Below are 18,585 nucleotides of genomic sequence, written 5' to 3'. Positions count from 1 at the left end.
TGCGATATGGCAACAAGTATCCACTTTCTATAATGGGTTGTTGCCACACACAAGGCAAACACTTGACTCTAGCTCCGGGGGACTTTTAGGTAATCGCCGCCCGCATGAAATATATAATCAAATTGAGGAAATTGCTCAAACCAATTTTCAGTGGCACACTCCCCGAGGCAATAAATCCATTGCCCCGGGCGCCCATAAGGTTGATGAAAGCACTTCTTTACAAGCCCAAATCGAGGCCCTTTCTTCAAAAATAAAAAAATTGGAAATGACAAAAACGGTCTCGGTTATGGCTTGTGAAGGGTGTGGTGGGCCACATGAAAATTGGAGTTGTATGAAAGAAACAGACGATCAACAAGAATCGGTAAACTACATTGATAATAAACCTAGGCCGTCGGGTCCTCCAACGGGCACCTACAACCAAGGATGGCGAAATCACCCTGACCTTGGTTGGAGAGAACCCGACAATGGTAGTAACCAACAAAGCGTAAACCAACAAACAAACTTTCAACAACCATGAAATGAGTCACAAAATTTCCCTCAACAACAAGGAGGACGAGAAAGGCTTGAAGATACTATATCTCGCGTCATCTCCGACACTGAAAAGAAAAACTCGGATAGGTCTCTACAATTAGAATCAAATTTTAGAAATCAACAAGCTAGTATTCAAAACATCGAAAAACAAATAAGTCAACTAGCACAAAATTTCTCCGAGAGACCACAAGGCGCGTTACCAAGCAATACCGAAACAAACCCAAAGGCGCAAGTTCATCTCATAACACTACGGAACCGCACCGTGGGTCTTACGGAAGGCCCGCCGCCTACCGAGGAGACCGTAACACCGCCCCTACAAGAGAAGGGTTCCCCTCCCTCACCAGAGCCTACCAAGGCTCCTCGAGTTCCGTACCCCGGTAGGTTAATCCGTCAAAAGACCAATGAGCAATTCGCAAAATTCGAAAGTCTACTAAAACAATTGCATGTCAACATTCCTTTCATTGACGTCCTAACCCAAATGCCTAAATACTCTAAGTTCATGAGGGACTTCCTCACTCATAAAAGGAAAATTGAAACATTGCAATTAATTAACTTAGGCGAAGAATGCTCTGCCCTCGTACTCAACAAACTCCCCCAAAAGAAAATTGATCCCGGAAGCTTCACAATTCCTTGCTCGATCGGGGACTCCCCCATTCGTAATGCACTAGCCGACCTTGGGGCTAGCATTAACCTCATGCCCTCATCAATGTTCAAAAGACTCGGCCTAGGAAAAACGAGTCCTACAAAAATGAGCATACAACTTGCTGATCGATCCGTCAAATTCCCGCAAGGTGTCATTGAAAATCTCCTAGTCAAGGTCGACAATTTCGTCTACCCGGCCGACTTTGTCGTACTTGATATGGAAGAAGACACCGAAGTCCCCCTTATACTAGGGAGACCATTTCTTGCCACCGCACAAGCAGTGGTAGACATGAATGACGGAACACTCACTTTAAAATATGGGGATAATGAAGTAAAGTTCGGGGTTGGGAAGAAAATAGAGGACGATGACCCGGTCAACTACATGAAGGTTATTGATTCGAGTTTGGATGATGCTCTCCGACGGTGCAACATGGAATGCAAAACATCCCGCTCAGAAAATATATAACCTTGCCTTGGGTCTAGCCAAGGACCCTTATAAACGTGGCGCACCACGAAGGCAATCCGCGGAACTATCCTTAGTTTAAGTTTAATCTTTTAGTTTTAATTTGCAGGAATAAAACACACTCATGGTGGTCAAGGATAACAAGGGAAATGAGAAACATAGCCCCATGCACAAAAACAAGGCCATCCGACAACAATTTCTCCATTACAGTAAGCTCAGCACGGGCCGTGCCCAGCCAACACGGCCCCGTGCTGAACATCCTGCAGACAAATGCCCAGTTCATGTAACTGGACACGGGTCGTGTTCACCAAACACGCCCCCGTGTCCAGGCTTCTGTTTCTTTTTTTTAATTATTGTTACTGGCACCTGAACACGGGGCCGTGCCCGGTCACCACGGGGCCGTGTCCAGACTGCCAGTAATGTAAAAATTTTGCTTTTAACACCATTTTGCACATTCAATTAACCTAAAAATTTATTTTTGGGACACATTGAGGACAATGTGTAATTTAAGTGTGGGGGGATGCTAAAACCTTGAATTTTGCAAGTCCTAATAACAAGCCTTACACAAAACTCTATTGGAACCGTAAATCACCCCAAATTTTTTCAAAAATTTTCATTTTTTTTACTTATCTAAGTTTAAGTTGGGAATTCTAAGACTAACAAGGTTATATTTTTATAAGTTTACAACCGATAGCGTCGTGATAAAAAGAACCAACATAAGAAAATTATGAAACGGCATAACAAGCTTAGTTAAAATTTGATTATATATACTTGATCACATAAAAAAAACTCATTCTCATAAAAGTGAGTTTTGAGCCTTTCTTGAGCATACAAATATACATCTTTACGTTAAATGCTCATTTTTCGTTTCTTGTGTGAATAGCCGCTTGGTTCTTACGACTCTAGAACTTGCCACGACAATTCATTCCCGATCCTTACCAACTTAAACCCAAGTAAGTAAATGATGGAGGCATTAGGACTAACCCTTTTTCTTTCAACACCATTATTTTTATTTTTCTTTTCACCTACCCAAAAATTCCCCCTAGTTAGCCCCTTTGAGCCTAAACCTTTTCATTTCTTAACCCAAAACCCTTTTTACCCACCAAAAACCCTTTTTATTTTTACCTTTTATTTTAGTAACAAGCTCGGTCTTCGTGTGACAAAAAAAAAATTTACAATGAAGTGGGAAATAAACAAACAAAGCTCCTCAAACAAAAGCTTGTTTGAAGAAATACTTCATTAAAAATAAAAAGTCACAAAAACAAAATGTTTTATGAAAACCGACGCTTTTTACGCCTTTCGCCCTTTTTACTAACCACTAACCCAACCACCCACCTTTAGCCCAATCCTAACCCTTCACCCCAAAAATCCTCTTGATATTTACAAAGGTATAAAGTTAAAAAGGAGGAGGATTGATTGCTTGGCAAGCTTATGGTAGGAATAAGTTCCATGCCGCTCTCTAGTGATTTACTAAAAATACACCTTCGGCCGAGTGTGAGTGATTTCTCCCGTGAGGGATGTGAACTTTTATATAAATGGAATTTTAGAAAGGTATGTTATGTCTTAATAAGTAATTTATCTTATGAAAAATTTTTAATAAATCATGACGAATAGGATTGTAAATAAATAAAAATAAAACCTAAACAATCTTGGAAAATCCCGACACTCTATGACAAGCCCAAAACCTTCTCTTCTACCCATTCCATTTGAGAGTGTAAGCCACATATTAAAGAGTTTTGCTTGAGGAGAAGCAAAAATTCAAGTGTGGGGATATTTGATGTGTGTAAAATGCAACATATAAATTACATCAAATGAGGCATAAAACTAACCCTTTTTAAGTACTAATGTTGGAAAAAATGTGTTTTTGTCTTCCTTTTGTATTTTCGGGATTAAATGAGCTCAAATTAACAAAAGAAGCAAAAAGACAGCTAAATCTAACATAAATACAAGAAAGGGAACAAAAGTGGACTGCTCGACCCTCGACAGCATCCTCCCAAGCAAAACAGAGAAGGCAGAAGACTGAACACGCCCCGTGCTCAGCCAGCACGGGGCCGTGCCCAAGAAGTAGCAGAAAAGACAAACCTATAGAAGCTTCTATTGCTCACCACGGGGCCGTGCCCAGTGAACACGGGGGCGTGCCCAAAGTACTGCAGGCGCATTAATTGTAATTGCGAATTACAATTAATGAAGAGAGATAGTTTCAGACGGGCACAGGGCCGTGCCCAGCGGACACGGGGCCGTGCCCAGGCTTCTGCTCAGCCTATAAATAGGAGTGCTTGGAGCCATTGTAACTCATCCCTTGGCACACCACCTCTCTCACACTTCATCCACCACCGACCACCATCACAACACCATCATCCACCACCATCATCCATTGTCCATCATAGAGTGTGTGAGTCGTCTCGGGATCCAAGATTGATCGTAAGAGTTCTTGACAATCAAGGCCATGTTTGCCTAAGTCTCTTACATCACTTGGTGAAGACAAGTGTTTAGTATAATATTTTTTATTTTTAATCTTTTGCACTTCTTAATTGGTTTTGTATTAATGACTTTAATAACTAGTTTCTTATGTTGAAGGTGATTCTTCCTTATCGTTTGTCCGTGGTGTCTTGGCATTATTTTACTGTCTATATAAAATAAAAGATTTTCACCATTCATATCTCCGCGGTCTATATGGAGGTATGTTGGCTACCTGGTCGGGGGTTAAGGGAACGGTTTGGAAAGGGTCTTGCCCTTGTTCAGCGTTTAGAGGTCCTGCAAGGGACCTGGGTCAAATTTAGTAGGACCTCCTTCAATACCCAAAGGTATTGGATGGCGGGGGTCCCAACTCTTTGATCCCCTCATAAGTTAACTACTAATTAATACTATAACCCGGCTATTTAGGACTGTATCCCTGCTGACTCAGACTACTTAGCCGAGGGTAACGTCACCTCCAAAAGAGGGGCCTACCATAATTTGCATCAATAACTTAATTAATTATCTTTCAATAATCCGACCCTTTAGGATTGTATCCTTGCTGACTCAAACTACTGGGTTGAGGGTAACGTCGCCTTCAAAAGAGGGGCCTACTACAATAACTAAGATAATCTCTTAAACAAGTGCAAAAGTCCGGAAATAATCAAAGGTTATACTAACACACGAGTCAGATCCAAGTGATTCATCTTGTCTATCTATTTTTATTTTTATTTTATTTTTCAGCATTTAGTTAGTTTTATTTTCTTAGTTTAAAAATCTTTTTCTAACATTTTGATTTGATTAGACGTTGAGAATAAACCGGTACTAAAAGTTCTTGTGTCCTTGGACGACCTCGATATCTTACCAACACTATACTACGTCCACGATGGGTGCACTTGCCCATATGTGTGTTTAGTGTTAGTAAATATCGTGTTTTATAAATTTAAAACTTGGCTTAAGTGTAAAAAGAGCTTAAAATATATACTTAAAACATATACACACTAGCACGCATCACATATGCATGAACTCGCTCAACTTTTGTTGATGTTTTCAAATTTCATGTATTTCAGGGAACTGAGTGGATCTGGCAGGTGTGCATGTTTGTCAAGCTGCGTAATAAGTAACGGATGTCATCCGTGGTCGTAGAGTTTAGGAGATGTATCCTGTTCCTGGACGGGATACATGTTTCTAAACTTGGTTTTAATTAAAGATATTTTGTTGAGTCTCTATGAACATATTTAAACATGTTATGGTTTGTAACTTAAATTTGGTGTCGATGTTTCAAACAATTTAAGTTATTTTCAAACTTAATTAATGGATGAACATCTTATGGTTTTTATCATATAGCGTTGTTATGATTGAATGCTATGGTATTAAGAAAGTCACACCAATAATCACGCTTCCGTAAAAGTCAGGGTGTGACATAGAGAAATTATATCTTCTTACATATGTGCTACATACGAGGCAATTAAGGGCTAAGATCAATTAGAAATCATTATTAATAATAACTATATTATTTAATGATATTCAAGGGTATCTTAGTCATTTTCTCATTTTTTTATCGACTACTTCCATGATTTTAGGAATTTATTCACCCCATTTTTAAAACTAAAATAACTTTTGTATACTTTGGTGTTTTATTAAAAAGATTATACCATAAAAACAAGATTTTTTTTATCTTTAAAATAAGTATAATATTGTTATATATATCTCTTTAAATGACATTAAACAAAATAGTGTTTTATAAATGTGCTGATAATTATAACCAGTACATATACAAACAACAAATGAATTTATATAATCAACACATACATATAATTATAATCAGTATATATACTAACACATACGTACACAATTATAACTAACACATAACTAATATAAGCAACACATGAGTTTGTATAACCAACACATATACGAGCAACACATGAACTTGTATAACCAGCACAACAATTTGTATAATCAGCACATGAATTTAAAACTCTTAGAAACCAACTTTAAGCTAGAATACAAAAATGCTTTTGATACGTAAATTAAAGGGATGACATGTGACGAATTATAAATTATTCTTATTATTTTTACACAAAATAGAGTTGGTATATGATATTAAAAAAAATACATATAATTCATGAAATATGAAAGGTGTTTTAACACTTTCTGTTTTCTTAAAGGATATAATGAAAGAAATGTTGATATCCATGAAAAAATACATAAATGTTGATAGAAGTGAAACTTATTACAAAACTTTTAAACGATAAAAACAATTTTTTTGTCTGATTTCATGCAGGTGGGCCCCACTGTTCCAAACTCACATGCAAAATGAGAATTTTCATTCTTTTCCTTCTTTTCTTAACATCGTTTATTCTTCTCTTTTTCCGTCTCCATACGGGGGGCCTCATCTCTTACAAGCTAGATCCGCCACCGCTCACAAAGAATCTCCTTTAGACTTCAGTGAAATGTTGTGAGAATAATTACAACTAGTGTCATAATATCTACTTATGAATGAAACAACTATATACTCAACAATCAACATGATAAAATAGTTGTCAAAAAACTAATGTGATAACTTGTTTACAAATTAAGCAACTATAAATTAGCATGCTAATGGTCCAAAGTTATTTATCAATACTATCTTGCTTAGATGTTTAATAGTAAACTTAAAAAAAAAAAAATCATGGTGGTTAACGTTGATGACAAGTTGTGATAACTTCACAAATCATTGTAAGCATTATCTTGAAATTTGATTAGTATACGGTATACCTTTGTTTTACATTACCAACTTTATTGTGTTGTTTGATAACACTTATTTTATTTTATGGCACATCTATGTATAATACTTTACACTTATGCGTATGGGTTGCTGTAGGCTCATCTCTAATAATATGCAAGATTTAAATTATATGTTATAATTTTCTCTAATAATATGCAAGATTTAAATTATATGTTATAATTTTATCATGAACTTATTTCATTTTAATTGGTTGTGAAAACTTAGCATAAACTTATCTCCTTACAATTTCGCATAAACTTATCTCATGATGTTTCTTACCATTACTCTTATGATTTTGCCCCCAAAGATGAAGATAACCATGAGATAATCTCCACGAACAGTGACATGTTTGTGTTCGTGTTCGTTCATTTAACTTTAATCAGAAACGAACACGAACATATAATCAAACAACTTTTCGTGTTCATGTTCGTTCATTAAGAAAATGGGTATGTTCGTGTTTGTTTAAAACTAAATGAACAGTTCACGAACGTAAACGAACATAAACAAACAAACAAACTTAAACGAACATAATTTAGGAAACAAAAACGAACACAAATGAACATAATTGACCAAATCAAAACGGAGTCAAACGAACCAAAATTAGTATTTTTATATGTAAATTAGTGATTAATTACAATAAGTTCCATTGTAAAGCTTATTTTTTGATTACTAGAAAGCCTAATTACCAATTAAATGGAGGAAAGAGGTGGAAAGAGGAAAACAAGAGAAAGGAAATGGAGGAGGAGATTTCGAAAAAGACAGAATTTCAAAAGTTGGATCAACAAGTGGAAGAATGTAGCTTAAGTGAGGAAGAGAACTGGGTGTTGGCTGAATGTAAAAGATGGATGTATGAAATGGATAATTTTAAATGTAAAGACTTGTGTCAAAAAGCGAGGAACAGATGGGCAGAATTGGGCGATGATAACTCTAGGTACTTTCATGGTATCATTAATAAAAGAAGAGTTTGTAACAACATTCCGGGATTATTGATTAATGATGTTTGGGTGTCGAAACCTAAGGAGCTCAAGAAAAATATTTTCAATTTTTTTGGGAGCGGTTTCAAGAGAAGGTGAAAGCTCGACCGAAGTTAACATGTTTCGACATTAAACAGGTGTCGCAGAATGATAAGGACATGTTAATGGCGAATTTTTCAGAAAGAGAGATTAAAGATGATGTCTTCAGCTGTGGTGATGATGCCAGGTCCGGATGGTTTTAATTTTCGTTTTATTAAGCGATATTGGTCGTTTTTTGCCAAAGATTTTCGGGATATAATGGTGAAGTTTTATGATGAAGGGTTGATTAACAAAGGGGTAGGAGCGTCATTTATTACCCTTATTCCTAAATGCAAGAATCCAGTGGGGGTGGGGGAGTATAGGCCAATCAACCTAATAGGGGTTATTAGCAAAGTAATTTCGAAAGTGTTGGCAAATCGGCTCAGAGTGGTAATGAGTAGTATTACGTCAGTAACTCAGTCGGCGTTTCTATCGGGTAGATACATTTTAGATGGCCCATTGATTATTAATGAGATTATGGCTTGGGCAAAGAAGAATAACAAACGAATTTTCTTGATGAAGATAGACTTTGAAAAGGCCTATGATAACGTCAATTGAGATTTTCTCTTGGATATTAAAAGACAGATGGGGTTTCCAGAAAAATGGTGTAGGTGGATAAAAGGGGTGCTAGCGTCGGCGTCATCATCTATTTTGATAAATGGTGTAAGACCCTAAATCACATTTGACCATAAGTCGCAGCGGAAATACGTACCCTAAAATTTCATTCATTATAAACGTTTTGTCTTACTTGAAAGTCCACTTTAAAATATAAAAACATAACTTATCATCACTAAATTACATATGTAAACATTCCCGTACAATCTAGCTTGTGGCTCGCTCTTCGAGCTCTATTCCTCGTGATAACCACCCGTGATTCGTACAACCTGCACTCACCACATACATTCATCACATTAGTATACAATACATAAACAAGACTCAATACATGTACACTTTCCATTCAGCTTTCTCTCTAACTTTAAGCATATCATTAGCGTATCCATTCCCTGGTGAGTCTTCAATAATGTGCCTGCATAAATCTTCGTTTTCCAGGTACCTAATTAATATCATTAACACTGAACGTATCCAAAATCATACTTCATATACTCGTGCATACATCCATATCTCAACACATACATGCCTACACCCATACGTATCTTCATATATTCATAAATACACTTCTACATATGTACCTACATTTATACGTCTCTACCTTCATGCCTACGATCACACGTACTCGCATACATACACAAATACACATTTGCATACATACATACATACATTTCTACGCCTTCATATATATACATACTATCATACGTATCTTCATATATACATAAATACGCTTCTACATACGTAAAGGAAATTCTTAGCTTAGAATCCCACATTTAGGTACCATATTACTACATATTCTTTAGGATCCCACATTTAGGTACCATATTACTACATATTCTTTAGGATCCCACCTTTAGGTACCATATTACTACATATTCTTTAGGATCCCACCTTTAGGTACCATATTACTACATATTCTTTAGGATCCCACATTTAGGTACCTTATTACTACATATTCTTTAGGATCCCACCTTTAGGTACCTTATTACTACATATTCTTTAGGATCCCACCTTTAGGTACCATATTACTACATATCCTTTAGGATCCCACCTTTAGGTACCATATTACTACATATCCTTTAGGATCCCACCTTTAGGTACCATATTACTACATATTCTTTAGGATCCCACCTTTAGGTACCATATTACTACATATTCTTTAGGATCCCACCTTTAGGTACCATATTACTACATATTCTTTAGGATCCCACATTTAGGTACCTTATTACTACATATTCTTTAGGATCCCACATTTAGGTACCCTACCCGTCGGCGACGCCCTCTAGTTTTTGCAGTTTTCTGCAGGTTCGTTTCGTCGTCCGTACGCACTAAAACGCACGTAACTTTTGAACCGTTTACCCGTTTGACCTCCCGTTTCTTCCTACATGCTTGTAAATTCACATTCTATCATATGAACCTAAAATCCCATATCCGGATTAAGGAAATTCATAACTTACACGCTATCGCCTTGTTATTCATTTATGATTTATTCGACCCGTTCATGCCTTCATCCACAAAACTAGTTTGTTTGACCAAGACTTCTTATGAACTTAATAATGTCCACATTGTATATCATACAAGATTAAGTTATCGGATGCCTTGCATCCTCTTGACCCATTTTCGCTCAAGAGCTTATTTTGAACCGTTAAGGGTATTTGCGCATTTTAAGGTCTTTAGCTTACGACAACCATACTTCTCGCTTTCTTGTTTTTTCAAAACATTCATTTAATCAAATAGCTTGTTTGTAATCAACTTTTAAGACCATTTGCTCGTTTTACCCATCAAGGGCGTTTTTGTCAACTTTGCTCTATCCTTAACAACAAAGGACTCCCTTGCATAAGTAACCAATCCTACTACTTAGCTACAGTTCTTAATCACATATACCTCGCTCGGAGATCCGTTTAATACTTCATCGGTCTCATACAATTCTTTCCTACTTGACCTCGATCACCATACTTAATTAAATTGCACATAACTTTCCATAAACAACTAAGAAGTGATTACAAAGAAATCACTTACCTCGTGCGTCCATGTTCATACTCGTTTCCTCGCCACTTTTGACCCGTTAGCCTTCCGTGCTTGATTCCGTCTCGACATGATTCCTATACTTCCATGTCATCGAAATCACATTCTTATTAGCATACATAATTGTACATGTTAACGATCATATCGATCGCACAATTCCTATTTGACTTTCATTAGTTACTTCTAGCAAGCATAATACATGTGACCAAATTCATATCATTTCAAACTCATGTAAACCATCATGTCATCGCATTAAACACACATTCGTCAAACGCGCTCCATATAACTTACCTTAATCTTACAATTAGGACAACCCGCCTAACCATCCTTCTTATACACGGTTGACTTTTAGAAGTCAACGGTTCATTTAGTTTAACTTTCGACTTATCATTATATACCCGCAACATCATAATCGACTATACGGACGACAATACATACATTTTATCATGCGATTGGGGTGCGTACCATCTTTTAAGCATAACGTACAACTAATTCATGCACAATCTTCTAAATTCATACATAGTTCATCAAATCCTTCTACTAATCAACATGTGGTATTTAAAATTAAACATCATACATATTATCATCACATTTTGTCCACTTCATCTAACAACAATTCACCATTTCTTATCCAATTTCTTTAAACACTCACACGCATGTATGATTCCAAACATTGTTAACATAAGTAAATCATCAATTTACATTACATCATTTAAAACCCACTTCATAACTACTTATTAATCACTTACAAGTGATCTAATCTTAATTTCTTCATAATTTCATCATGCTTTTGATATGTGTACTACCTTGTAAGCATAGTGTACAACTAGTTCATGCATATCCTTCTAATCACATACATAATTCATCAATTTCTTCCTTCTAATCAACATGAATCATACATGCATAAACATCAAACATACTAGTATCACATTTCTTTCAATTCCCCTCATAAGAATCCATCTTACAAATCAAAATACATCAATTTTAAGCAAGAATTTAGACATAGATGATTTATCCATGTCATCATCTTCACCATAACAAACGGGTTTCACCCTTAAACATCAAATTAACCTAAACCATGCATAATCCATGTTCTATATGATGATTATAACACATACCAATGCTCAATTTCACTTGAACTCACGGATTAGAACATAACCCATTTTACACATGATCACCAATCTTAGATTTTCGACATACCTTATGATCCCCTCGTGTTGAAGATCATTAATCCACGCTCGGTTATGGATTTGAGCTTCATCTTGCCTTCCGATTTGAGCATAAAGATGGAACTAGGGTTTGAGGCTCCATGGGAGCCTCCTGCTCTCTCTCTCTCGAACACACGTATGTGTGTGTTTGTGTGTGTTAGATATTTTCTTTTAATAACACAACTTCCATCTTGTTCCACTTTAACCCCTCGGGTTTGCCTTTAAAACATAACCGACACTACCTTCATCATTTAATACTTTTGACCACACCCTTAACTAGGTTAAATAGCCTAGTTATTAATTTCATAACGTGTCATATATGAACACACGACAAATATTTACATTCTAATTTTTGGGGCGTTACAAATGGCTTGCCTACGTTTATGTTTAATTGTTCGAAAGGAATTAGACAAGGGGATCCTATCTCGCCATTTCTTTACATCATCGTCATGGAAGCGTTTGCTAGTATGATTAATAAGGCGGTGTCCTTGAAAATTTTGAAGGGTGTAAAACTTCCAAATGGAGGATTCGATATTTCACATCTTCTGTACGCAGATGATGCCTTGATGATGGGGAGTTGGTCGTTGGAAAATGTTAGAACGGTCACAAGACTCTTAAGAGTTTTTAACGTTTGTTCTGGGTTGAAGATTAATTTATTGAAGTCTAATCTTTTTGGGTTGGGAGTGTCAAACGCGGAGGTGGAAGGCATGTCGGAAGTTTTGGGTTGTAAGACGGGTACGGTTCCTTTCGTGTATTTGGGTATCAAGGTGGGGGCAAATATGAATAAAGTGAGTAACTGGGATTCGGTCATTGAGGTGGTGAAGAATCGGTTGTCTAAATGGAAAGCATCGGCGCTGTCTATTGGAGGAAGGTACACGTTAATCAAATCTGTTTTAGAAAGCCTTCCTACGTACTGTTTTTCGTTGTTTAAAGCTCCGGCTAAAGTTTTGAGAGATATAGAAGGAATGATAAAGCGATTTTTATGGGGTTATGTTGATGGAGTTGATGCGTGTGTAGTGTAATATATTTTTAGATGTATATTTAAGCTCTTTTTACACTTTTAGCCAAGTTTTAAATTTATAAAACACGATATTTACTAACACTAAACACACATATGGGCAAGTGCACCCATCGTGGACGTAGTATAGTGTTGGTAAGATACCGAGGTCGTCCAAGGACACAAGAGCTTTTAGTACCGGTTTATCCTCAACGTCTAATCAAATCAAAAAGTTAGAAAAGATTTTTAAACTAAGAAAATAAAACTAACTAAATGCTGAAAAATAAAATAAAAATAAAAACAGATAGACAAGATGAATCACTTGGATCCGACTCGTGTATTAGTATAACCTTTGATTATTTTCGCACTTATGCACTTGTTTAAGAGATTATCTTAGTTATTGTAGTAGGCCCCTCTTTTGAAGGTGACGTTACCCTCAACCCAGTACTTTGAGTCAGCAAGGATACAATCCTAAAGGGTCGGATCATTGAAAGATAATGAATTAAGTTATTAATGCAAATTATGGTAGGCCCCGCTTTTGGCGGTGACGTTACCCTCGGCTAAGTAGTCTGAGTGAGCAGGGATACAGTCCTAAATAGCCGGGTTATAGTATTAATAGTAGTTAACTTATGAGGGGGTCAAAGAGTTTGGATCCCCGCCATCCAATACCTATGGGCATTGAAGGAGATCCTACTAAATTTGACCCAGGTCCCTTGCAGGACCTCTAAACGCTGAACAAGGGCAAGACCCTTACCAAACCGTTCCCTTAACCCCCGACCAGGTAGCCAACATACCTCCATATAGACCGTGGAGATATGAATGGTGAAAATCCTTTATTTTATATAGACAGTAAAATAATGCCAAGACACCACGGACAAACGATAAGGAAAGATCACCTTCAACATAAGTAACTAGTTATTAAAGTCATTAATACAAAACCAAATAAAAAGTGCAAAAGATTAAAAATAAAAAGTATTATACTAAACACTTGTCTAAACCAAGTGATTTAAGAGACTTAGGCAAACATGGCCTTGATTATCAAGAAGTCTTACGATCAATCTTGGATCCCGAGACGACTCACACACTCTATGATGGACAATGGATGATGGTGGTGGATGATGGTGTTGTGATGGTAGTGGGTGGTGGATGAAGTGTGAGACAGGTGGTGTGCCAAGGGATGAGTTGAAATGAAGCCAAGAACTCCTATTTATAGGCTGAACAGAAGGCTGTGCACGGCCCCGTGTCCGCTGGACACGCCCCCATGCCTGTCTGACACTATCTCTCTTCATTAATTGTAATTCGCAATTACAATTAATGCGCCTGCTGTACTTTCGCCACGCCCCCGTGCTCACTGGACACGGCCCCATGGTGGGCAATAGAAGCTTCTATAGATTTGTTTTTTCTGCTGCTTCTTGGGCACGGCCCCGTGCTGGCTGAGCACGGCGTGTTCAGTCTTCTGACTTCTCTATTCTTGCTTGGGAGGATGCCGTGAGGGGTCAGGCAATCCACTTTTGTTCCTTTTCTTGTATTTATGTTAGATTTAGCTGTCTTTTTGCTTCTTTTGTGAATTTGAGCTCATTTCATCCTGAAAATACAAAAGGAAGACAAAAACACTCTTTTTCCAACATTAGTACTTAAAAAGGGTTAGTTTTATGCCTTATTTGATGTAATTTATATGTTGCATTTTACACACATCAAATACCCCCACACTTGAACTTTTGCTTGTCCTCAAGCAAAACTCTTTAATATGTGGCTTACACTCCCAAATGGAATGGGTAGAAGAGAAGGTTTTTGGCTTGTCATAGAGTGTCGGGAATCCAAGATCTTTTTGGGTTTTATTTTTATTTATTTACAATCCTATTCGTTATGATTTATTTAGAACGTTTCATAAGAGAAATTACTTATTTGGGCATAGCATGCCTTTTTAAAATTTCATCTATATACAAGTTCACATACCTCACGGGGGATCACTCAACACTCGGCCGAAGGTGTATTTTTAGTGAATCACTCGAGAGCGGCATGGAACTTATTCCTACCATAAGCTTGCCAAGCAATCAATCCTCCTCCTTTTTAACTTTATACCTTTGTAAATATCAAGAGGGCTTTTTGGGTGAAGGGTTAGGCTTGGGCTAAAGGTGGGTGGTTGGGTTAGTGGTTAGTAAAAGGGCGAAAAAGGTGTAAAAAGCGTCGGTTTTCGTAAAACACTTTGTTTTATTGACTTTTTATTTCGAAGTATTTCTCCAAACAAGCTTTTTGTTTTGATAGCTTTGTTTGTTTATTTCTAACTTCATCATCAAATTTTTTTTTCACACGAAAAAACCGAGCTTGTTACTAAAATAAAGGGTGAAAATGAAAAGGGTTTTTGGTGGGTAAAAAGGGTTTTTTAGGGTAAAGAAATGAAAGGTTTAGGCTCAAAGGGGGTTAACTAGGGGGATTTTGGGTAGGTGGTAAAAAAATTGAAAAATAATGGTGTAGAAAAAAAATGGGTTAGTCCTAATGCCTCCATCATTTACTTACTTGGGTTTAAGTTGGTAAGGACCGGGAATGAATCGTCGTGGCAAGTTCTAGAGTCGTAAGAACCAAGCGGCTATTCACACAAGAAACGAAAAATGAGCATTTAGTCAAAAGATGTAAATTTTGTATGCTCAATAAAGGCTCAAAACTCACTTTTGTGGGAATGGATTTTTATGTGATCAAGTATATAGAATCAAATTTTAACTAAGTTTGTCATGCCGTTTCATAATTTTCTTATGTTGGTTCTTGTTATCACGACGCTCTTCAGTTGTAAATTTGTAAAAATATAACCTTATTGATCTTAGGATTCCAACTTAAACTTTAGACAAATAAAAAAAATGAAAAATTTTGAAAAATTTGGGGTGTTTAGCGGTTACAATAGAGTTTTGTGTAAGGCTTGTTAATAGGACTTGCAAAATTTCAAGGTTTTAGCTTCCCCCCACACTTAAATTACACATTGTCCTCAATGTGTCCCAAAAATAAATTTTTAGGTTGATTGGATGTGTAATACGGTGTTAAAAAGCAAAGATTTATGTTACTGGCAGTCTGGACACGGCCCCGTGGGGACCGGACACGGTCCCGTGTTCAGGTGCCAGTAACAAAAATTAAAGAAATGAGACAGAAGCCTGGACACGGGGGCGTGTCTGGTGAGCACGGCCCGTGTCCAGTTACCTGAACTGGGCAATTTTCTGCAGGGGGTTCAGCACGGGGTCTTGTTGGTTGGACACGGCCCGTGTTGAGCCTTCTGTAATGGAGATATTTATGTCGGGTTGCCTTGTTCTTGTGCATGGAGCCATTTTTCTCGTTTCCCTTTTCATCCTTTACCACCATGAGTGTGTTTTATTCCTGCAAAATAAAACTAAAATATTAAACTAAACTAAAGATAGTTCCGCGGAATGCCTCCGTGGTGCGCCACGTTTATAAGGGTCCTTGGCTAGACCCAATGTGAGGTTATATGTTTTCTGAGTGGGATGTTTGGCATCCCATGTTACACCGTCGGAGAGCCGCATCCAAACTTGAATCAATAACCTTCATGTAGTTGACCGGGTCGTCGTCTTCTATTCTCTTCCCAACTCCGAATTTTACTTCATCATCCCCGTACCTCAAGGTGAGCGTTCCATCATTCATATCTACCACTGCTTGTGCGGTGGCAAGAAATAGTCTCCCTAGTATGAGGGGGACCTCGGTGTCTTCCTCCATATCGAGTATGACAAAGTCGGCCGGATAGACGAATTTGCTTACCTTTACCAGGACATTTTCGATGACACCTTGCGGGAATTTGACGGATCGATCAGCAAGTTGTATGCTCATTTTTGTAGGGCTCATTGTTCCTAGGCCGAGTCTTTTAAACATTGATGAGGGCATGAGGTTAATGCTAGCCCCAAGATCGGCTAGTGCATTACGAACGGGGGAATCCCCGATTGAGCAGGGAATCGTGAAGCTTCCGGGATCGATTTTCTTTTGGGGAAGTTTGTTGAGTACGAGAGCAGAGCATTCTTCGCCTAAGTTAACTAATTGCAAAGTTTCAATTTTCTTTTTATGAGTGAGGAAGTCCCTCATGAACTTAGAGTATTTGGGCATTTGGGTTAGGACATCAATAAAAGGAATATTGACACGCAATTGTTTTAACAGACTTTCGAATTTTGCGAATTGCTCATTGGTCTTTTGACGAATTAACCTACCGGGGTACGGAACTCGAGGAGCCTTGGCAGGCTCTGATGACGGAGGGGAGTTCTTTTCCTGCAGAGGCGGGGGTATAATTTCTTCTGTTGGCGGTGGCGCCTCCGCAGGCCCCACGGTTCGGTTTCGTAACGTAATGAGATGAACTTGTGCTTTTGGGTTTGTTTCGGTATTGCTTGGTAATGCACCTTGTGGTCTCTCGGAAAAATTTTGAGCTAGTTGATTTAATTGTTTTTCTATGTTTTGAATACTAGCTTGTTGATTTCTAAAATTTGACTCTAATTGTAGAAACCTTTCCGAGTTTTTCTTTTCAGTGTCGGAGATGAGGCGAGATACAGTATCTTCAAGCCTTTCTCGTCCACCTTGTTGAGTGAAATTTTGTGACTCGTTTCTTGGTTGTTGAAAGTTTGTTCGTTGGGTTTGTTGGTTACTACTATTGCCGGGCTCTCTCCAACCAAGGTTTGGGTGGCTTCGCCATCCTTGGTTGTAGGTGCCCGTTGGAGGACCCGACGGCCTAGGTCTATTATCAATGTAGCTTACCGACTCTTGTTGATCTTCCGTTTCTTTCATACAACTCCAATTTTCATGTGTCCCACCACACCCTTCACAAGCCATAACCGAGACTGTTTTTGTCATTTCTAATTTTTTTATTTTTGAAGAAAGGGCTTCGATTTGGGCTTGCAAAGAAGTGCTTTCATCAACCTTATGGGCGCCCGGGACAATAGATTTATTTCCTCGGGGAGTGTGCCACTGAAAATTGGTTTGAGCAATTTCCTCAATTTGGTTATATATTTCATGCGGGCGGCGATTACCTAAAAGTCCCCCGGAGCTAGAGTCAAGTGTCTGCCTTGTGTGTGGCAACAATCCATTATAGAAAGTGGATACTTGTTGCCATATCGCAAGGCCATGATGGGGACACTTGCATAATAGTTCCTTGAACCTTTCCCAAGTTTCATATAAGGATTCCCCGTCCTCTTATGAATATGTATTAATTTCAGTCATTAATTTAGCCGTTTTAGCGTGAGGGAAATACTTATATAGAAATTTTTGGGCTAGTTCATCCCAGGTGTTTACCGATCCAGCTGGGAGGGCGTTGAGCCAAGCTTTCGCTCGGTCTTTTAGTGAAAAAGGAAACATTCGGAGGCGGATGGCGTCATTTGATGCTCCATTGATCCGAAAGGTGTCACATATTTCTAAGAAATTAGTAATATGTAGATGGGGATCCTCGTCCGCAAGCCCATGGAAGGTTGCGGAGTTTTGGAGCATTTGTATCAAATGCGGCCGAAGTTCGAAGTTATTGGCTTCAACATTCGGTGCATTGATAGCGGCACCTAGGTTACCTACGGTGGGTCGTAGATAATCCATGAGGGTACGTTGGTCCGCCATGGGTGGATTCCCCGAAACTTTCTCTTGGTTTTTAGCTTTTAGTCTTTTTCTGAGAAAGCGTTCGGGTTCTTCTAGAGGTTCTTTTATGTCCTTATTAGAACTGGAGCTCATACACTACGTAGGATGGCGTCTGGTTCCAAGTCCTGCAATAAAAACAGAAAAGAATGCTGGTCAGAAGGTTCACCACGGCCCCGTGCTCAACGAACACAGCCCGTGGTCGGAGTTACAGTGATTGTTTTCCAGATCCCAGTTACTGG

At 38.1% G+C, this 18,585-nt stretch overlaps 1 protein-coding gene and 1 non-coding gene across 2 annotated transcripts; both read left to right on the top strand.

Moving 5' to 3' along the window:
• The first annotated feature begins 12,200 nt into the window (after positions 1–12,200).
• LOC110919556 lies at positions 12,201–12,773 on the top strand. The gene has a single exon (XM_022163824.1). The coding sequence runs from the start codon at positions 12,201–12,203 to the stop codon at positions 12,771–12,773; it is 573 nt and encodes a 190-aa protein (XP_022019516.1).
• Positions 12,774–17,843: 5,070 nt separating this feature from the next.
• LOC118488552 lies at positions 17,844–17,950 on the top strand. Its single transcript, XR_004885096.1, has one exon. It is a non-coding gene; the product is annotated as a small nucleolar RNA R71 (small nucleolar RNA).
• The last annotated feature ends 635 nt before the right edge of the window (positions 17,951–18,585 follow it).

The sequence above is a fragment of the Helianthus annuus genome, chromosome 16 (genome assembly GCF_002127325.2).
Source record: "Helianthus annuus cultivar XRQ/B chromosome 16, HanXRQr2.0-SUNRISE, whole genome shotgun sequence".
NCBI lineage: Eukaryota > Viridiplantae > Streptophyta > Magnoliopsida > Asterales > Asteraceae > Helianthus > Helianthus annuus.
The sequence above is the reverse complement of the archived record's forward strand: the minus strand, read 5'-3'. Positions and strand labels throughout refer to the sequence as shown.